Source organism: Salmo salar, unplaced genomic scaffold (assembly GCF_905237065.1).
Source record: "Salmo salar unplaced genomic scaffold, Ssal_v3.1, whole genome shotgun sequence".
NCBI classification, from domain to species: Eukaryota; Metazoa; Chordata; class Actinopteri; order Salmoniformes; family Salmonidae; genus Salmo; species Salmo salar.
Window position 1 is genome coordinate 24,332 of NW_025548214.1, and position 24,241 is coordinate 48,572.

At 41.2% G+C, this 24,241-nt stretch overlaps 1 protein-coding gene across 1 annotated transcript in view; it reads right to left on the reverse strand.

Moving 5' to 3' along the window:
* The window catches only part of cib2 (calcium and integrin binding family member 2), a 46,089-nt gene that overhangs the window by 4,173 nt on the left and 17,675 nt on the right, over nt 1–24,241 (reverse strand). The window contains exons 3-5 of the mRNA XM_045712056.1: nt 14,877–14,988; nt 9,358–9,505; nt 5,332–5,527 (exon numbers count right to left, since the gene is read on the reverse strand). Of these exons, the coding sequence (XP_045568012.1) occupies nt 5,332–5,527; nt 9,358–9,505; nt 14,877–14,988 (456 nt within the window). The remainder of the gene's footprint in view (nt 1–5,331; nt 5,528–9,357; nt 9,506–14,876; nt 14,989–24,241) is intronic.

The following is a 24,241-nucleotide window of genomic DNA, read 5'->3' on the forward strand; positions in this document are numbered from 1 at the left end:
ACTATCATGACCTCACACACTGATCTACTATCATGACCTGAATAACACACTGATCTACTATCATGACCTGAATAACACACTGACCTACTATCATGACCTGAATAACACACTGACCTACTATCATGACCTCACACACTGATCTACTATCATGACCTTAATAACTCACTGATCTACTATCATGACATGAACAACACACTGAATTACTATCATGACATGAATAACACACTGATCTACTATCATGACCTGAATAACACACTGATCTACTATCATGACCTGAATAACACTCTGATCTACTATCATGACCTGAATAACACACTGATCTACTATCATGACCTGAACAACACACTGATCTACTATCATAACCTGAATAACACACTAACCTACTATCATGACCTGAATAACACACTGACCTACTATCATGACCTGAATAACACACTGATCAACTATCATGACCTGAATAACACACTGATCTACTATCATGACCTGAATAACACACTGACCTACTATCATGACCTGAATAACACACTGATCTACTATCATGACCGGAATAACACACTGATCTACTATCATGACCTGAATAACACACTGATCTACTATCATGACCTGAATAACACACTGACCTACTATCATGACCTGAATAACACACTGACCTACTATCATGACCTCACACACTGATCTACTATCATGACCTGAATAACACACTGATCTACTATCATGACCGGAATAACACACTGATCTACTATCATGACCTGAATAACACACTGACCTACTATCATGACCTGAATAACACACTGATCTACTATCATGACCTGAATAACACACTGATCTACTATCATGACCTCACACACTGATCTACTATCATGACCTGAATAACACACTGATCTACTATCATGACCTGAATAACACACTGATCTACTATCATGACCTCACACACTGACCTACTATCATGACCTGAACAACACACTGATCTACTATCATGACCTGAATAACACACTGACCTACTATCATGACCTCACACACTGATCTACTATCATGACCTGAATAACACACTGATCTACTATCATGACCTCACACACTGATCTACTATCATGACCTGAACAACACACTGATCTACTATCATGACCTGAATAACACACTGATCTACTATCATGACCTGAATAACACACTGATCTACTATCATGACCTGAACAACACACTGACCTACTATCATGACCTGAATAACACACTGACCTACTATCATGACCTGAATAACACACTGATCTACTATCATGACCTGAATAACACACTGATCTGCTATCATGACCTGAATAACACACTGACCTACTATCATGACCTGAATAACACACTGATCTACTATCATGACCGGAATAACACACTGATCTACTATCATGACCTGAATAACACACTGATCTACTATCATGACCTGAATAACACACTGATCTACTATCATGACCTGAATAACACACTGATCTACTATCATGACCTGAATAACACACTGATCTACTATCATGACCTGAATAACACACTGACCTACTATCATGACCTCACACACTGATCTACTATCATGACCTGAATAACACACTGATCTACTATCATGACCGGAATAACACACTGATCTACTATCATGACCTGAATAACACACTGACCTACTATCATGACCTCACACACTGACCTACTATCATGACCTGAATAACACACTGATCTACTATCATGACCTGAATAACACACTGACCTACTATCATGACCTGAATAACACACTGATCTACTATCATGACCTGAATAACACACTGACCTACTATCATGACCTGAATAACACACTGATCTACTATCATGACCTGAATAACACACTGATCTACTATCATGACCTGAATAACACACTGACCTACTATCATGACCTGAATAACACACTGACCTACTATCATGACCTCACACACTGATCTACTATCATGACCTTAATAACTCACTGATCTACTATCATGACATGAACAACACACTGAATTACTATCATGACCTGAATAACACACTGATCTACTATCATGACCTGAATAACACACTGATCTACTATCATGACCTGAATAACACTCTGATCTACTATCATGACCTGAATAACACACTGATCTACTATCATGACCTGAACAACACACTGATCTACTATCATAACCTGAATTACACACTGATCTACTATCATTACCTGAATAACACACTGATCTACTATCATGACCTGAATAACACACTGATCTACTATCATGACCTATAACACACTGATCTACTATCATGACCTGAACAACACACTGATCTACTATCATGACCTGAATAACACACTGACCTACTATCATGACCGATAACACACTGATCTACTATCATGACCTGAATAACACACTGATCTACTATCATGACCTGAATAACACACTGACCTACTATCATGACCTGAATAACACACTGACCTACTATCATGACCTCACACACTGATCTACTATCATGACCTGAATAACACACTGATCTACTATCATGACCGGAATAACACACTGATCTACTATCATGACCTGAATAACACACTGACCTACTATCATGACCTCACACACTGACCTACTATCATGACCTGAATAACACACTGATCTACTATCATGACCTGAATAACACACTGATCTACTATCATGACCTCACACACTGATCTACTATCATGACCTGAATAACACACTGATCTACTATCATGACCTGAATAACACACTGATCTACTATCATGACCTCACACACTGACCTACTATCATGACCTGAACAACACACTGATCTACTATCATGACCTGAATAACACACTGACCTACTATCATGACCTCACACACTGATCTACTATCATGACCTGAATAACACACTGATCTACTATCATGACCTCACACACTGATCTACTATCATGACCTGAACAACACACTGATCTACTATCATGACCTGAATAACACACTGATCTACTATCATGACCTGAATAACACACTGATCTACTATCATGACCTGAATAACACACTGACCTACTATCATGACCTGAATAACACACTGATCTACTATCATGACCGGAATAACACACTGATCTACTATCATGACCTGAATAACACACTGATCTACTATCATGACCTGAATAACACACTGACCTACTATCATGACCTGAATAACACACTGACCTACTATCATGACCTCACACACTGATCTACTATCATGACCTGAATAACACACTGATCTACTATCATGACCGGAATAACACACTGATCTACTATCATGACCTGAATAACACACTGACCTACTATCATGACCTCACACACTGATCTACTATCATGACCTGAATAACACACTGATCTACTATCATGACCTGAATAACACACTGACCTACTATCATGACCTGAATAACACACTGATCTACTATCATGACCTGAATAACACACTGACCTACTATCATGACCTGAATAACACACTGATCTACTATCATGACCTGAATAACACACTGATCTACTATCATGACCTGAATAACACACTGACATACTATCATGACCTGAATAACACACTGACCTACTATCATGACCTCACACACTGATCTACTATCATGACCTGAATAACACACTGATCTACTATCATGACATGAACAACACATCTACTATCATGACTCATGACATCAGTACCATTAGATGATGCTGGATTCAGACAGACAGTACTGTACTGTAGGCTAATATACCACATGTTAGATTATGCTGGATACAATACCCCAAAATGACAAATTAAAAACAGGTTTTTATCAATAACTGAAATATCACAGTTATATAAGTATTGACCCTTTACTCAGTACTTTGTTGAAGCACATTTGGCAGCGATTACAGCCTTGAGTCTTCTTGGGCATGACGCTACAAGCTTGGCACACCTGTATCTGGGTAGTTTCTACCATTCTTCTCTGCAGATATCCCGAGTGGCGCAGTGGTCTAAGACACTGCATCTTAGTGCTAGAGGTGTCACTACAGACCCTGGTTTGATTCCAGGCTGTATCACATATCTGCCGTGAGAGGGAGACCCATAAGTGGCGCACAATTTGCCCAGCGTCGTCCGGGTAAGGGTTTGGCCGGTGTAGGCCGTCATTTTAAATAAGAATTTGTTCTTAACTGACTTGCCTAGTTAAAGGTTAAATAAAAAAAGTATTCTCAAGCTCTGTCAGGTCGGATGGGGAGCGTCGCTGCACAGCTATTTTCTGGTCTCTCCAGAGATGTTCGATTGGGTTCAAGTCCGGGTTCTGGCTGGGCCACTCAAGGACATTCAGAGACTTGTCCCGAAGCCACTCTTGCATTGTCCTGGCTGTGTGTTTAGGGTCGTTGTCCTGTTGGAAGGTGAACCATCGGCCCAGTCTGAAGTCATGAGCGCTCTAGAGCAGGTTTTCATCAAGGATCTCTCTGAACTTTGCTCCGCTCATCTTTCCATCGATCCTGACTAGTCTCCAAGTTTTTGCCGCTGAAAAACATCCCCTCAGCATGATGCTGCCACCGCTATGCTTCACCGTAGGAATGGTGCCATGTTTCCAACAGACACGCTTGGCATTCAAGCCAAATACTTTAATCTTGGTTTCATCAGACCAGAGCATCTTGTTTCTCATGGTCTGAGAGTTTTTAGGTGCCTTTTGGCAAACTCCAAGCGGGCTGTCATGTGCCTTTTACTGAGGAGTGGCTTCCGTCTGGCCACTCTACCATAAAGGCCTGATTGGTGGAGTGCTACAGAGATGGTTGTCCTTCTGGAAGGTTCTCCCATTTCCGCAGATGAACTCTGGACCACCAAGGCATTTCTCCCCTGATTGCTCAGTTTGGTCGGGCGGCCACCTCTAGGAAGAGTATTGGTTGTTCCAAACTTGTTCCATTTGAGAATCATGGAGGCCACTGTGTTCTTGGGGACCTTCAATGCTGCAGAAATATTTTGGTACCCTTCCCCAGATCTGTGCCTCAACACAATCCTGTCTCGGAGCTCTACGGACAATTCCTTCGACCTCATGGCTTGGTTTTTGCTCTGGCATGCGCTGTCAACTGTGGGACCTTATATAGACAGTTGTGTACCTGTCTATATCATGTCCAATCAACTGAATGTACCACAGGTGGACTCCAATCAAGTTTTAGAAACATCTCAAGGATGATCAATGGAAACAGGATGCTTTGTCATTATGGGATACTGTGTGTAGATTGATGAGGATTGTTTTTTATTTAATCCATTTTAGAATAAGGCTGTAATGTAACAAGATGTGGAAAAAATCAAGTGGTCTGAATACTTTCCGAATGCATTTCATGTACAGTATTACACTGACTAAAATAATACTGTTACCTTAAAAAGTCAGGAGCCCTGGTGATCATGTTTTCAAAGTCAGCGAAGGACAGTTTGCTATCTCCGTCTAGGTCAGCCTCTTCGATGGCCTTCTCACAGACCAGGGTGACCTCTTCAGGGCTCAACTCCTCCCTTGTTAGCTTGTTCAACGTTTTCTCCAGATCCTCCTTACACAGGAAGTTATCCACATTGAAATCTAACACACACACACACACACACACACACACACACACACACAGGATGTTATCCACGTTCAAATCTAACACAGAAAGTTACATAGGTGATGAATCCCAAACCAGCTCCTCACCCCTACCAACTCGCTCGGAAGGCCATCTGTTGTAATGTGTTAGTGATGAAGCTCAGAGGGTGACTTCAAGAGTGGTGAGGGGATCAAATAAACCCATCAATTTCGGGACAGACTGGTCACTTGAATGATGCAATTCATGCTCCACATTTAAATAACAGAACGAGCATGAAATTCAAATAAAAAAATTCCCCCTGTAGTTTAACAAGATGTGAACCTCAGTAACAGTTAAACATTTAATTTGGAGTTATTTCATGTTACACGTGTCAAGACTCAAAGTTAGACACAAACAGATACAGGTGGCTCATAATTAGGCACCTCAATTATTTTGTGTGAAATTGCACTAATTAAAAACTAACGCAGTGCATTATGGGATACCTCTATCTGGTGTACGTGACAATAAAACAAATTCTATTATTTTTGTGCTGGCAACTGACTCGGTCGAAGTGACTATCAAAGGTTCTAATTACACCGTCCATCATTTTTACGCCCTCAGCTTTGGGACACTTAATGTCATCAGGTAGGGTTAACTTTATAACTATAGTTTTTTTCTACAAAATTTAGAAATGTGCCATTTTCACATATGTATACACTGGCATTGTGCTGGGATATTGAAAATGAAGTTGGCAAGTGGTAGATTTACCCTTTTAACAGAGATTAATGTAGGATTAAATGTCATTATCATATACAATGCCTTCAGCAAGTATTCACAGCCCTTGACTTGTTCCACATTTTGTTGTGTTACAAAGTGAAATTAAAATGGATTTAATTGTAATGTTTGGTCGACGATCTACACAATACTCCGTCATGTGAACATGGAAGAAAAATTCAAACATTTTTTTTTTTAAATGAAAAATAAAACACTAATATATCTTGATTAGATTAGCATTCACCCCCCTAAAACAATACATATTGGGAACACATTTGGCAGCGACTACAGCTGTGAGTCTTTTGGGATTAGTCTCTAAGAGCTTTGCACACCCGGATTGTACAATATTTATTAATTTGTATTTATTTATTTAACCTTTATTTAACTAGGCAAGTTGCCCATTATTCTTTAAAAAATTCTTCAAACTCGGTCAAATTGGTTGTTAATCATTGCTAGAAAGACATTTTCAAGTCTTGCCATAGATTTTCAAGCCAAGTTAAGTCAAAACTGTAACTACGCCACTCAGGAACATTTAATATAATCTTGGTAAGCAACTCCAGTGTATATTTGGCCTTGTGTTTTAGGTCATTGTCCTGCTAAAAGGTGAATTTGTCTCCCAGTGTCTCTTGTAAAGAAGATTGAACTAAGTTTTCCTCTAGGTTTTGTCTTTTCTTAGCTCTTTCTTTATATTATAAAAAACTCCCTAGTCCTTGCCAATGACAACCATACCCATAACATGATGCAGTCACCACTATGCTTAAAAAATATGAAGAGTGGTACTCAATGATGTGTTTCCCCAAACATAATGCCTTGTATTTAGGAAAAAAAGTTCATTTCTTTGCCACATTTTTTGCAGTATTACTAACCTGTTGGGGCTCGGGGGCAGTATTGAGACATTTTGAAAAAAATATGTGCCCATTTTTAACTGCCTCCTACACCAACTCAGAAGCTAGGATATGCATATTATTAACACATTCGGATAGAAAACACTCTGAATTTTCTAAAACAGTTTGAATGGTGTCTGTAAGTATAACAAAACTCATATTGCAGGCAAAAACCTGTGAAAAATAGATTAAAAAAAATGTGAATTTTGTGACTGTACTATTTAGTGTCATTGTTTTATAGATACCATAGTGAGAAAGGATTCATTTCGCAACACCTACGGCTTCCACTAGATGTCAACGATCTTTATAAAGTTGTTTGAAGCGTCTATGATAAACAGAGAGCAAATTAGAATCCAAGGAAGTTGACATGTCATCACTTCATTTTTTGCGCCTGCGCATAAATCTGAGAAACGTGAGTTTTGTCTTCATTGTTTATCTCGACATAGGATAGGTTGTGTGAAAATATTACTGATGTTTAACGTTAAAAATGGACCAAAAGATTAATGCTAAACAACATTTGACATGTTTGAACGAACATAAATAGATTATTTACTAGGTTTTTGTAGCTTTTCGGCGTGATTTTACAGTCCCCCACCACGTTTTGTGGGAGCATAATGAACGCTAAGTACTTGGTGTTATTTGGACATAAATTATGAACTTTGTCAAAAGAAACCACATTTGTTCCGGACCTGTGATGCCTTCCGGACCTGGGATGCCAGTCTTCTGATGGAGATAATCAAAGGTAAGGGGATATTTACAATGTTATTATCGATTTTAGATGATGCTAACTGTATAGCATAGCCTGTTGTTCTTAGCATAGCACCCCGTTTATTGCAAAATGTGATTTCCCAGTAAAGTTATTTTGAGATCTGGCCATTCGGTAGCAATTACGAGATGATAATATATTATTCTTTGAATGACAATATTATAATTTACCAATGTTTTCGAATAGTAATTTTGTTATGTTCACCGGAAGCATTTCAGAGAAGAAAAAATCTGAATTTCACGCTACTGTAAAATGCTGTTTTTGGATATAAATATGAACTTGATGGAACAAAAAATGCATGTATTGTATAACATAATGTCCTAGGAGTGTCATCTGATGGAGATTGACAAAAGTTAGTGCATAATTCAAGCTGGTTTCTGCTTTTGGTGACGCCTGACCTTGAATTGAAAATGGATGTTTGTACTTTTGTGGCTATGTACTGTCCTAACATAATCTAACTTTATGCTTTTGCCGTAAAGCCTCTTTGAAAATCGAACAATGTGGTTAGATTAAGGAGATGTTTATCATTTAAATTGTGTAAAATAGTTGATTGTTTGAGAAATTGAAATTATTAGATTTTTGATGTTTTGAATTTCCAGCCTTGTTAGCAATCCCGGCTCGGGGTTCATTGCTAACCTGTAGCCCCAACAGGTTTTAAGTACCTTGTTCCAAACAGGACGCATGTTTTGGAATATTTGTATTATGTACAGGCTTCCTTCTTTTCACTCTGTCATTTATGTTAGTATTGTGGAGTAACTACAATGTTGTTGATCCATCCTCAGTGTTCTCCTGTCACAGCCATTAAACTATGTAACTGTTTTAAAGTCACCATTGGCCTCATGATGCAGTTTCCTTCCTCTCTGGCAACTGAGTTAGGAAGGACACCTGTATCTTTGTAGTGACTGGGTATATTGATACGCCATCCAAAGTGTATCTAATAACTTCACCATGCTCAAAGGGATATTCAGCGTCTGTACCCTTCTTTGCAAGGCATTGGTTGAATCTGTGCTTGAAATTCACTACTCAATTGAGTTACCTTACATGTAATTGTATGTGTGGGGTACAGCGATGGGGTAGTCATTCAAAAATCATGTTAAACACTATTATTGAACACAGAATGAGTCCATATAACTTATTATGTGATTTGTTAAGCACATTTTTACTCTTGAATTTATGTAGGCTTGCCATAACAAAAGGGTTGAATATTTGTTGATTCAAGACATTTCAGCTTTTCATTTTTTATTAATTTAGAAAATGTTCTACAAACAAAATTCCATTTTGAAATGATGCAGTATTGTGTGTAGATCAGTTACGCAACATCTCAATGTAATATATTTTTAATTCAGGCTGTAACACAACAAAATGTGGAAAAGGTTAAGGGGTGTGAATACTTTCTGAAGGCGCTGTATATCAGCATACTCACCATATATTTTGAAGGCGTATATGGCCTTGAGCTCCCTGGGGGCCGTCTCACTGAGGACAGAGAACATATCCACAAAGTCGTTGAAGCTCAGGTTCCCTGCTCCGTCCTCAGAGAAGGACTCCACGATCCTGTTTCTGAACGGGTTCTCCTACAGGACACACAGTGAGAGGGGGAGACAAGGCAAGGCTGTCATTACTCATACATCACTGTCTATCAAGGCTATCATCAGTATGTCACTGATACAATAAGGGTTTTAATCTACAAGAAACAGAGAGACAAGGGGACAAGGCTAACATCACTGATAGAAGACAATGAGCCAGTGGTCAGACAATGACTTATTTACTATGTGTAAATGGAATTTAATGAGGAAAGCAAATAAGTGTCATTATCTGTATTTATTATGATTAAACAAAGCCTGTGTGTCTATGTATGATGATTATTCAACAATATGCAGGTCAGCAACCACAGCTAATGAAGTCACTGAAGCCCTTAAAACTTATTCGGGATCGGTGTCCCTTCCATGGGACGGTTGAGCTAACGTAGGCTAATGCGATTAGCATGAGGTTGTAAGTAACAAGAACATTTCCCAGGACATTGTCACGGTCGTCGTATGAATGAGACCAAGGCGCAGCGTGTGTATCGTTCCACATCTTTATTTATCTGTGAAACTATGCAAGACATACAATAAACTAATAAACAAAAACAACAAATGGTGACGAAGAGGAGCAACATACACTAGCTCAAAATATGATCCCCAATTAGAGACAACGATGACTAGCTGCCTCTAATTGGGAATCATTCGTAAAACCCCAACCTAGAAAAAAGAACCTAGAACACAACATAGAAAATTTCAACTAGACAAAAACCCCAACATAGAAAAAATAAACTAGAACCAACATAGAAATAAATAAACTAGACAAAACCCCCCAGTCACACCCTGACCTACTCTACCATAGAAAAATACAAGCTCTCTATGGTCAGGATGTGACAGTACCCCCCCCAAAGGTGCAGACTCCGGCCGCTAAACCTGAAACCAAAAGGGAGGGTTAGGGGGGGGGTCTAATGTTGGTGGGGGCTTTGGTGCAGGATGAAGAACCTTCTCATCCCGCGGATCCTCCCGCATCGGAGGCGGTTCTGTTGCGGGACGAAGAACCCTCTCATCCTGTTAACCCGCCATCATAGGAGGCGGCTCTGATGCAGGACGAAGACCCCTCTCATCCTGCGAACCCGCCAGCATCGGTGGAGGCTCCGGACTGTGGGCCTTCCCAGGAGGTTCCAGACTGTGGGCCGTCTCGGGAGGTTCCGGGCCGTGGACCGTCTCGGGAGGCTCCGGGCCGTGGACCGTCTCAGGAGGCTCCGGACCGTGGACCGTCGCCGGAAGCTCTGGACCGGGAACTGTCGCCGGAAGCTCTGGACTGGGAACTGTCGCCGGAAGCTCTGGACTGGGAACTGTCACCGGAAGCTCTGGACTGGGAATTGTCACCGGAAGCTCTGGACTGGAAACTGTCGCCGGACTGGGTAGGCGCACTGGAGGCCTAGTGCGTGGAGCTGGGACAGGTGGCACCAGACTGGTGACACGCACTTCAGGGCGAGTGTGAGGAGCAGGCACAGGACGTACTAGACTGGGGAGGCGCACTGGAGACCTGGTGCGTAGAACCGGTGCAGGATATACTGGACCGTGAAGGCGCACTGGAGGTCTGGAGCGTAGAGCCGGCACAACTCGTCCTGGCTGAATGCTCACTTTAGCCCGGCAAGTGCGGGGTTCTGGTACAGGATGCACTGGGCTGTGAAGGCGCACTGGCGACACTGGCGCAGCGTGTGTATCGTTCCACATCTTTATTTATCTGTGAAACTATACAAGATATACAATAAACTAATAAACAAAAACAACAAATGGTAACGAAGAGGTGCAACATACACTAGCTCAAAATAATCTCCCACAAACACTAGTGGGAAAAACAACAACTTAAATATGATCCCCAATTAGAGACAACGATGACCAGCTGCCTCTAATTGGGAATCATACCAAAACCCCAACATAGAAAAAATAACCTAGAACACAACATAGAAAATCCTAACTAGACAAAAACCCCAACATAGAAAAAAGAAACTAAAACCAACATAGAAATGAATAAACTAGACAAAACCTCCCAGTCACGCCCTGACCTACTCTACCATAGAAAAATACAAGCTCTCTAATGTCAGGACGTGACAGACAGACAAATCTGATATTGGCAGAAAGCTAAAATTATTGTTAATCTAACTGCACTATCCAATTTACAGTAGCTATTACAGTGAAATCATGCCATGCTATTGTTTGAGGAGAGAGCACAATTTTGAACATGAAAAGTTATTAAAAAACAAATAAGGCACATTTGGGCAGTCTTGATACAACATTTTGAACAGACATGCAATAGTTCATTGGATCAGTCTAAAACTTTGCACATACAGGGATGTCATCTAGTGGCCAAAATCTAAATTACACCTGGGCTGGAATAATACATTATGGCCTTTCTCTTGCATTTCAATGATGATGGTACAAAGAAAATACAAAAGAACGGTTGGTTTTTTCTTTGTATTATCTTTTACCAGATCTATTATGTTATATTCTACTACATTCCTTTCACATTTCCATAAACTTCAAAGTGTTTCCTTTCAAACGGTACCAAGAACATGCATATCCTTGCTTCAGTTTTGAGCTACAGGCAGTTAGATTTGGGTATGTCATTTCAGGCAAACATTGAAAAAAAGGGGCTAATCCTTAACAAGGTGTTGCAGTCAGTTTTGGAAGGTGTGGCCAGCAATAAACTGGTCCTGAACATCTCTAAAACTAAGAACATTGTATTTGGTACAAATTGTTCCCTAAGTTCTAGACCTCAGCTGAATCTGGTAATGAATGGTGTGGCTCTTGAACAAGTTGAGGAGACTAAATTACTTGGCTTTACCTTAGATTGTAAACTGTCCTGGTTAAAACATATACTGTTAGTAGACACACAGGCTTTACTCAGAACAAGTGGCAGATCATTAGTAAAGATTGAAAGAAGTAAAAAGGGGCCTAGACATCTGCCCTGGGGAATGCTTGATTCTACCTGGATTATGTTGGAGAGGCTTCCATTAAAGAACCCCCTCTGTGTTCTGTTAGACAGGTAACTCTTTATCCACATTATAGCAGGGGGTGTAAAGCCATAACATATACGTTTTTCCATCAGCAGACTATGATCGATAATGTCAAAAGATGCACTGACGTCTAACAGACAGCCCCACAATCATTTTATCATCAATTTCTGCCAACCAATCATCAGTCATTTGTGTAAGTATCGTACATGTTGAATGCCCTTCCCTATAAAAAAGTGCCAAAAATCTGTTAATTTGTTTACTTTGAGAGAGCATTGTATCTGGTCAAACACACTTGTTCCCCAAAATGTACTAAGGGTTGGTAACAGGCTGATTGGTCGGCTGTAAAGAGGGCTTTACTATTCTTAGGTAGCGGAATGACTTTAGCTTCCCTCCAGGCCTGAGGGCACACGCTTTCTAGTAGGTTACCTGTGTGTGTTGATTACCAGTGTGAATACCAGTGTGATTACCAGTGTGAATACCAGTGTGATTACCAGTGTGATTACCAGTGTGTGTTGATTACCAGTGTGATTACCAGTGTGATTACCTGTGTGATTACCAGTGTGTGTTGATTACCAGTGTGAATACCAGTGTGATTACCAGTGTGTGTTGATTACCAGTGTGAATACCAGTGTGAATACCAGTGTGTGTTGATTACCAGTGTGATTACCAGTGTGTGTTGATTACCAGTGTGATTACCAGTGTGTGTTGATTACCAGTGTGAATACCAGTGTGAATACCAGTGTGTGTTGATTACCAGTGTGAATACCAGTGTGAATACCAGTGTGTGTTGATTACCAGTGTGAATACCAGTGTGATTACCAGTGTGGTGATAGATACCAGTGTGATTACCAGTGTGTGTTGATTACCAGTGTGATTGCCAGTGTGATTACCTGTGTGATTACCAGTGTGTGTTGATTACCAGTGTGAATACCAGTGTGATTACCAGTGTGTGTTGATTACCAGTGTGATTACCAGTGGTGTGTGATTACCAGTGTGTGTTGATTACCAGTGTGAATTACCAGTGTGATTACCAGTGTGTGTTGATTACCAGTGTGATTACCAGTGTGTGTGAATACCAGTGTGATTACCAGTGTGATTACCAGTGTGATTACCAGTGTGTGTTGATTACCAGTGTGATTACCAGTGTGTGTTGATTACCAGTGTGAATACCAGTGTGTGTTGATTACCAGTGTGAATACCAGTGTGAATACCAGTGTGTGTTGATTACCAGTGTGATTACCAGTGTGATTACCAGTGTGTGTTGATTACCAGTGTGATTACCAGTGTGTGATTACCAGTGTGTGTTGATTACCAGTGTGAATACCAGTGTGTGTTGATTACCAGTGTGATTACCAGTGTGTGTTGATTACCAGTGTGATTACCAGTGTGTGTTGATTACCAGTGTGATTACCAGTGTGAATACCAGTGTGAATACCAGTGTGTGTTGATTACCAGTGTGAATACCAGTGTGTGTTGATTACCAGTGTGATTACCAGTGTGTGTTGATTACCAGTGTGATTACCAGTGTGATTACCAGTGTGATTACCAGTGTGTGTTGATTACCAGTGTGAATTACCAGTGTGTGTTGATTACCAGTGTTGATTACCAGTGTGATTACCAGTGTGATTACCAGTGTGTGTTGATTACCAGTGTTGATTACCAGTGTGATTACCAGTGTGATTACCAGTGTGTGTTGATTACCAGTGTTGATTACCAGTGTGTGTTGATTACCAGTGTTGATTACCAGTGTGATTACCAGTGTGTGTTGATTACCAGTGTGAATACCAGTGTGATTACCAGTGTGATTACCAGTGTGTGTTGATTACCAGTGTGATTACCTGTGTGTGTTGATTACCTGTGTGATTGCCAGTGTGATTACCTGTGTGATTACCAGTGTGTGTTGATTACCAGTGTGATTACCAGTGTGTGTTGATTACCAGTGTGATTACCAGTGTGATTACCAGTGTGATTACCAGTGTGATTACCAGTGTGTGTTGATTACCAGTGTGATTGCCAGTGTGTGTTGATTACCAGTGTGATTACCAGTGTGATTACCAGTGTGTGTTGATTACCAGTGTGATTGCCAGTGTGTGTTGATTACCAGTGTGATTACCAGTGTGATTACCAGTGTTGATTACCAGTGTGATTACCAGTGTGTGTTGATTACCAGTGTGAATACCAGTGTGATTACCAGTGTGTGTTGATTACCAGTGTGATTGCCAGTGTGTGTTGATTACCAGTGTGATTACCTGTGTGATTACCAGTGTGATTACCTGTGTGATTACCAGTGTGTTGATTACCAGTGTGATTACCTGTGTGATTACCAGTGTGATTACCTGTGTGATTACCAGTGTGTGTTGATTACCAGTGTGAATACCAGTTTGAATACCAGTGTTACCTACATTTAGTTCCGGCATGCTGACTATAAGAGCTAAGGGTATTGTAACATCAGGCTCGTTGGTGTAGTCCATGGGGACTAGGTGTGGAGCCAGCTCATGGTATCGCCCATGTAACCTAGAACACAAGACAATAACGACTATTAGTAGTGGTATCAACACATTGACTTTCATATCTTCTTTCATTCCTACAATAAGAAAACAAACAATGTTACTGAATAAAGATACCGGATGAGATGAAACATGCTGTTAACATGGGGATGTGGATGAGCTGAAAACATGCTGTTTACATGGGGATGTGGATGAGCTGAAAACATGCTGTTTACACGCCAGCAGCACACCACCCTGCATCCCACTGTTGGCATGTCTCTGAAGTTAAGCAGGGTTGGTCCTGGATGGGAGACCAGATGCTGCTGGAAGTGGTGTTGGAGGAGAAGGAGGCACTCTTTCTTCTGGTCTAAAAGAATATCCCAGGGCAGTAATTGTGGACATTGACCTGTGTAGGTTGCTGTCTTCCAGATGGAATTTAAACAGGTGTTCTGACTCTCTGTGGTCACTAACGGTGGTGTCCTGGCTAAATACCGAATCTACAATCATGGCAACCTAATCATCCCCAGCTTCCAATTTGCTCATTCATCCCCGTCCTCTCCCCTTCAACTATTCCCCAGGTCGTTGCTGTAAATGAGAATGTGTTCTCAGTCAACTTACCTTGTAAAATAAGGGTAAAAACAATGTTTACACACTCCGCTCTGCAAGGTAACATAAACAGAGTCATGATGACACTGGCCATTAAAACCAATCTGATCTATGTTGTTAAACAGAAGAAGAACAGTTGTTATTTGAACAGTCAGCAGTGTTGTTCTGTTCTCTGGACAGGCAGGGATGTCAGAGCTAAACCTCTGACCCTTGACCCTGGAACAACCCCTTCCAGGTGCCATCTCAGTTGCCATGGCAGCACTATGCATCTGGAAGGCCATTGGTCTCTGATTACGAGCTCACTGAGGTAGCATAATATAAACCTGTCAGGACGTGCCTGTGTTTGAGATCGTGTTACATACAGGACAGATTAAACACCTCCTGATGACCTTGACCTCTGATTGATTGATCAGATAATACACCTTCTTACCTCCTTCCATTGGCTCACTAGCTCCAACTGTCCTAATGGATGAGATTTCTGTGAAAGACCAAATTGTCTATTCCCTTCTCCTTCCATGACTAACACTGTTCAAAATGCCATCTCCATCCTCCAACGGAACCGGGATCAAATACCTAATGATTGGTGATGATAATCCTTACATCATACTGTCCCAATCTACAGTCGTGGCCAAAAGTTTTGAGAATGACACAAATATTAATTTCCACAAAGTTTGCTGCTTCAGTGTCTTTAGATATTTTTGTCAGATGTTACTATGGAATACTGAAGTATAATTACAAGCATTTCATAAGTGTCAAAGGCTTTTATTGACAATTACATGAAGTTGATGCAAAGAGTCAATATTTGCAGTGTTGACCCTTCTATTTCAAGACCTCTGCAATCCGCCCTGGCATGCTGTCAATGAACTTCTGGGCCACATCCTGACTGATGGCAGCCCACTCTTGCATAATCAATGCTTGGAGTTCGTCAGAATTTGTGGGGTTTTGTTTGTCCAACAATTCCAAGTTCTCAATGGGATTAAGGTCTGGTGAGTTTCCTGACCATGGACCCAAAATATTGATGTTTTGTTCCCCGAGCCACTTAGTTATCACTTTTGCCTTATGGCAAGGTGCTCCATCATGCTGGAAGAGGAATTGTTCGTCACCAAACTGTTCCTGGATGGTTGGGAGAAGTTGCTCTCGGAGGATGTGTTTTCATGGCTGTGTTCTTAGGCAAAATTGTGAGTGAGTCCACTCCCTTGGCTGAGAAGCAACCCCACACATGAATGGTCTCAGGATGCTTTACTGTTGGCATGACACAGGACTGATGGTAGCGCTCACCTTGCCTTCTCTGGACAAGCTTTTTCCGGATGCCCCAAACAATCGGAAAGGGGATTCATCAGAGAAAATGCCTTTAGCCCAGTCCTCAGCAGTCCAATCCCTGTACCTTTTGCAGAATATCAGTCTGTCCCTGATGTTTTTCCTGGAGAGAAGTGGCTTCTTTGCTGCCCCTCTTGACACCAGGCCAACCTCCAAAAGTCTTCGCCTCACTGTGCGTGCAGATGCACTCACACTTGCCTGCTGCCATTCCTGAGCAAGCTCTGTATTGGTGGTGCCCTGATCCCGCAGCTGAATCAACTTTAGGAGACGGTCCTGACGCTTGCTGGACTTTCTTGGGCACCCTGAAGCCTTCTTCACAACAATTGAACCACTCTCCTTGAAGTTCTTGATGATCCGATAAATGGTTGATTTATGTGCAATCTTACTGGCAGCAATATCCTTGCCTGTGAAGTCCTTTTTGTGCAAAGCAATGATGACGGCACGTGTTTCCTTGCAGGTAACCATGGTTGACAGAGGAAGAACAATGATTCCAAGCACCACCCTCCTTTTGAAGCTTCCAGTCTGTTATTCGAACTCAATTAGCATGACAGAGTGATCTCCAGCCTTGTCCTCGTCAACACTCACACCTGTGTTAACGAGAGAATCACTGACATGATGTCAGCTGGTCCTTTTCTGGCAGGGCTGAAATGCAGTGGAAATGTTTTTTGGGGATTTAGTTCATTTGCATGGCAAAGAGGGACTTTGCAATTAATTGCAATTAATCTGATCACTCTTCATAACATTCTGGAGTATATGCAAATTGCCTTCATACAATCTGAGGCAGCAGACTTTGTGGAAATTAATATTTGCGTCATTCTCAAAAATGTTGGCCATGACTGTACAGTATGCTGGTACAGCTGTGTGGAGACAGAACCTGTGGTGTTTTATTGAGGTCATAAAGACCAGGAGTCCATTAGGTTCCAGCTGATTGTCCATTTGGTTTCCAGAGCTCTGCTGCTGGCCCTGTTATCACTGTGTTGTCACAGCCCATCTCCGTCTCAATGTCATCGTGGACCCATTCATCCACAGCACAGTGCTCCGAGCATGATATCTATTACATAAGAGTACGAGGTGAGCTGAGCTGGGCCGTCAATGATCAGTAAGGATTCAGACAGTGGAGTAGAAGGAAGAAGTGTATTATCACTGTTTTGACGACCATGGAGAAATAATTTCACAAGATCCAGTGGATCAAGAAAACCTTCTTTCCTTCGTGTGTGTAAATTGAGTAAAGGGCCGTATGCTCTCAACCATCTAAAAGCACAACCAAATTCCAATGGAAAAACAATGTCTGATTTTTGGTTTAGTTGTAATTGCGTTTGGTTGTCAACAAATGAATAATTGATATGTTGGATTCAGACTAAGACCTGGACTGGCCTGGTGTATTACAGAACTCTGTCTGTCTGCCTGTCGGTCTGACCCTGGTACCTAGTCCCAATATATCCAGCTGCTCTTCCCATTAGAAATTAAACAATCCTCTGAAATGCCAAGAAACCACTGACAGAAGACAGTAGATCACCATTAAGTAACACAGATGACAACATGTTGAGCAGATTCATCAAAACCACAGATGTGGAATGTTTGATCCTCTCTACCTGTCGCCAAAAAGCCATAAAACAGGTCTGGATCAATACCAGTGAAGAAGCCTACACTGTTAAAATGAAGTGCTTTGGAACACTAAAACGAGTAGCAACTGAGCTGCCACCACCTTATAGGAAACGAAACCTTAACTTTGCTGGAGTATTGAAACATGGTGGTGAGGGTATTGGGACAGATTTAAGTATTGGAACATTCATCCTGGTGTTCTGAATCATGACATGGTGTGTTGTAACATCACATAATCAAGAGTTGTGCAACACCTTGCCAGAGACCTGGAGCACTAACCAGGAAAAGGTTGAAAACACTATGGTGGTGTTTCAGATCCCTTCTTCTGGAGTCCCTCCTATTGTGTAGCTGCTCTTACACGGTGTGCTGATTAGCTTCTCATTGGTCCAAAAGGTCAAACAAAAGTATTGTGTTCAAACAAAAGACACAAGAAAAGATAGTTTGGTGAAAATCCAAGTTTGTATTTTAAAGTTTGTCCGGTATAATAATTACTGAGTACAACATGACTTTTGGAGCTTCAAAAGTTTTCTTTTCTTAGCAAATTATCAAACGATAACAAAACATGAACTGGGTAATATTCATTATTCCAATTCTGTTGCAAAACTTTTCTTAAACTGAAGCAAACGGAACGTGGAGGGACCTGAATTTGTCCAATAGAAACTCTTATTTTGCTCGGTTTGCTTCCGTTTGGTTCTTAAACGGTAAACGGTTTCCGTAACGAATACACCCCAGGTCTTTCACATTTTTATATTGACAAAGTAAAACAGTTCACAGATCTGTAAGGTAGTTACCATACAGTGGCTTGCGAAAGTATTCCACCCCTTGGCATTTTTCTTATTTTATTGCCTTACAACGTGGAATTAAAATAGATTTTTGGGGGTTTGGTATCATTTGATTTACACAACATGCCTACCGCTTTGAAGATACACATTTTTTTTCTTGTGAAACAAACAAGAAATAACACAAAAAAACTGAAAACTTGAGGATGTGTAACTATTCACCACCCCAAAGTCAATACTTTGTAGAGGCACCTTTTGCAGCAATTACAGCTGCAAGTCTCTTGGGATATGTCTCTATAAGCTTGGCACATCTAGCCACTGGGATTTTTGCCCATTCTTCAAGGCAAAACTGCTCCAGCTCCTTCAAGTTGGATGGGTTCCGCTGGTGTACAGCAATCTTTAAGTCATACCACAGATTCTCAATTGGATTGAGGTCTGGGCTTTGACTAGGCCATTCCAAGACATTTAAATGTTTCCCCTTAAACCACTCACGTGTTGCTTTAGCAGTATGCTTAGGGTCATTGTCCTGCAGGAAGGTGAACCTCCATCCCAGTCTCAAATCTCTAAATGACCGAAACAGGTTTTCTCTCAAGAATTTCCCTGTATATAGCGCCATCCATCATTCCTTCAATTCTGACCAGTTTCCCAGTCCCTGCCGATGAAAAACATCCCGACAGCATGATGTTGCCACCACAATGCTTCACTGTTGGGATGGTGTTCTTGGTGTAATGAGGTGGTGTTGGGTTTGCGCCAGACATAAGACAAAATAACTGAAAACTTGAGCATGCATAACTATTCACCCCCCAAAGTCAATACTTTGTAGAGCCACCTTTTGCAGCAATTACAGCAATTACAGCAATTGGATCTTTTTTTATAACCCAACCCTGATCTGTACTTCTCCACAACTTTGTCCCTGACCTGTTTGGAGAGCTATTTTGTCTTCATGGTGCCGCTTGCTTGGTGGTGACCCTTGCTTAGTGGTGTTGCAGACTCTGGGGCCTTTCAGAACAGGTGTATATACAGTTGAAGTAAGAAGTTTACATACACCTTAGCCAAATACATTTCAACTCAGTTTTTCACAATTCCTGACATTTAATCCTGATAAAAATGCCCTGTCTTAGGTCAGTTAGGATCACCACTTTATTTTAAGAATGTGAAATGTCAGAATAATAGAGAGAATTATTTATTTCAGCTTTTATTTCTTTCATCACATTCTCAGTGGGTCAGAAGTTTACATACACTCAATTAGTATTTGGTAGCATTGCCTTTAAATTGTTTAACTTGGGTCAAACGTTTCAGGTAGCCTTCCATGAGCTTCCCACAATAAGTATGGTGAATTATGGCCCATTCCTCCTGACAGAGCTGGTGTAACCTAGTCAGGTTTATAGGCCTCCTTGTTTGCACACGCTTTTTCAGTTCTGCCCACAAATTTTCTATGGGATTGAGGTCAGGGCTTTGTGAGGGCCACTCCAATACATTGACTATGTTGTCCTTAAGCCATTTTGCCACAACTTTGGAAGTATGTTTGGGGTCATTGTCCATTTGGAAGACCCATTTGCGAGCAAGTTTCAACTTCCTGACTGATGTCTTGAGATGTTGCTTCAATATATCCACATAATTTTCTTTCCTCATGATGCCATCTATTTTGTGAAGTGTACCAGTCCCTCATGCAGCAAAGCACCCCCACAACATGATGCTGCCGCCCCCGTGCTTCACGGTTGGGATGGTGATCTTCAGCTTGCAAGCATCCCCTTTTTTCTCCAAACATAATGATGGTCATTATGGCCAAACAGTTCTATTTTTGTTTCATCAGACCAAAGGACATTTCTCCAAAAAGTACGATCTTTGTCCCCATGTGCAGTTGCAAACCGTGGTCTGGCTTTTTTTTATGGCGGTTTTGGAGCAGTGGCTTCTTCCTTGCTGTCAATATAGGACTCGTTTTACTGTGGATATAGATACATTTGTACCTGTTTCCTCCAGCATCTTCACAAGGGCCTTTGCTTTTGTTCTGGAATTGATTTGCGCTTGTCACACCAAATTACGTTCATCTCTAGGAGACAGAACGCGTTGCCTTCCTGAGCGGTATGACGGCTGCGTGATCCCATGGTGTTTATACTTGGGTACTATTGTTTTTACAGATGAACATGGTACCTTCAGGCATTTGGAAATTGCTCCCAAGGATGAACCAGACTTGTTGAGGTCAATAATTATTTTTCTGAGGTCTTGGCTGATTTCTTTTGATTTTCCTATGATGTCAAGCAAAGAGACACTGAGTTTGAAGGTAGGCCTTACATCCACAGGTACACCTCCAATTAACTCAAATTATATCAATTAGCCTATCAGAAGCTTCTAATGCCATGACATTTTCTGGAATTTTCCAAGCTGTTTAAATGCACAGTCAACTTAATGACCGCTCTCGTTGGCTGGCCCTCGCTTCATACTCGTCGCCAAACCCACTGGCTACAGGTTATCTACAAGTGTCTGCTAGGTAAAGCCCCGCCTTATCTCAGTTCACTGGTCACCATAGCAGCACCCACTCGTAGCATGCGCTCCAGCAGGTATATCTCACTGGTCACCCCCAAAGCCAATTCCTCCTTTGGCCCGCCTTTCCTTCCAGTTCTCTGCTGCCAATGACTGGAACGAACTGCAAAAATCTCTGAAGCTGGAGACTCATATCTCCCTCACTAGCTTTAAGCACCAGCTGTCAGAGCAGCTCACAGATCACTGCACCTGTACATAGCCCATCTGTAAACAGCCCATCTATCTACCTACCTCATCCCCATACTGTATTTATTTATTTATCTTGCTCCTTTGCACCCCAGTATCTCTACTTGCACATTCATCTTCTGCACATCTACCATTCTAGTGTTTAATTGCTATTTTGTAATTACTTCACCACCCTGGCCTATTTATTGCCTTAACTTACCTCATTTGCACTCACTGTATATAGACTTTTTGTTTTATTTTGTTCTACTGTATTATTGACTGTATGTTTTGTTTATTCCATGTGTAACTCTGTGTTGTTGTATGTGTCGAACTGCTTTGCTTTATCTTGGTCAGGTCGCAGTTTCAAATGAGAACTTGTTCTCAACTAGCCTACCTGGTTAAATAAAGGTGAAATAAAATAAAAACTTAAACTTCTGACCCACTGGAATTGTGATACAGTGAATTATAAGTGAAATAATCTGTCTGTAAACAATTGTTGGAAAAATTACTTGTGTCATGCACAAAGTATATGTCCTAAACGACTTGCCAAAACTATAGTTAACAAGAAATGTGTTGAGTGATTGAAAAACGAGTTTTAATGACTCCAACCTAAGTGTATGTAAACTTCCGACTTCAACTGTATTCTGAGATCATGTGACACTTAGATTGCATACAGGTGGACTTTATTTAACTAATTATGTGACTTCTGAAGGCAATTGGTTGCATCAGATCTTATTTAGGGGCTTCATAGCAAAGGGGGTGAATACATATGCACACACTACTTTTCCGCTAATCTTTTTTCTCGAATTTGTTGAAACAACTTATTCTTTTCATTTCACTTCACCAATTTGGACTATTTTGTGTTTGTCCATTGCATGAAATCCAAATAAAAATCCATTTATATTACAGGTTGTAATGCAACAAAATAGGAAAAACGCCAAGGGGGATGAATACTTTTGCAAGGCACTGTACGAATCTTCTTTAAAATCAATGGAAATATGGCATTATATTTCATGGGAAAAGAATACAGGCTATGACTGCTAATTTTAGCAGTAGCACTCCTGCAAAACTTCAGCCCAGGGCTCAACTTCAGCCCAGGGCTCATCTTCAGCCCAGGGCTCATCTTCAGCCCAGGGCTCATCTTCAGCCCAGGGCTCATCTTCAGCCCAGGGCTCAACTTCAGCGCAGGGCTCAACTTCAGCCCAGGGCTCATCTTCATCCCAGGGCTCATCTTCAGCCCAGGGCTCATCTTCAGCCCAGGGCTCAACTTCAGCGCAGGGCTCAACTTCAGCCCAGGGCTCATCTTCAGCCCAGGGCTCATCCATTGGGCTGCAGTAACATGCAGTGTGGTAGTCCAGCGCTAGAGCAGGTTAAAATAAGTGGCTATATAGTGTATCATACATCAAACAATAGATGAAGCTCATAAAGTTAGTTGGCTTTCCAGCAGTATCAACTGAAAAGTGCCTTAATTTGCATAAAAAACTAGTTCACGGCAGGTGCAAACAATGACATGTCAATTACCAACTACATGTAGCTTCACAAAAAACTGATCAATGAATCAAAATGGCTGTCCAAACTATTAGCATTAGTGGCTGAAATGCTACACCAAACAAATGTTGTTATTGAGTGAATTCCTTTTCCGTTTCCTTCTTCAATGTGATGATCACTGCAATAAACCATTCACACATACTTGCAGGGATTGTTTTGGAGAGTTGCATCTGAATGTTTGCTCTCACCTGTCTGGCTTTGTGAAGGATCCAAATACAGGGGAGGTGCCTGCAAACTAGCCTGTTTTTATACTTGGTTTGCTAGAGAGAACACCTGCCACAAATACACTCTCTCCACCTCCATGCCTCAGACTGGGAGAATTCTGAACAGTATGGCAGCACAATGTTTGAAGTTCACATTTTGCCTTTATTCTTAACATTTGTCTTCTGATATGGGGCCCAGTTCCTCACATGGTACATGGCTGTGTGGCTGAGTGGGTCAGATTCCAAATACATGTTTTACAGGCATTTAATTCCAGTTTCCACCTGTCCAACTCTCTCCTTCTCTGTCTCCTCCTGATTGTAATGTGTCTTATCTGTCTAAACAAAGCACTTTAAAAAGTTGTCCTCTGAATCATTCAGATGTTCATTGGCAAACTTCATACGGGCATGTAGATGTGCTTTCTTGAGCAGGGGGACCTTGCGGGCGCTGCAGGATTTCAGTCCTTCACGGCGTAATGTGTTACCAATTGTTTTCTTGGTGACTATGGTCCCAGCTGCCTTG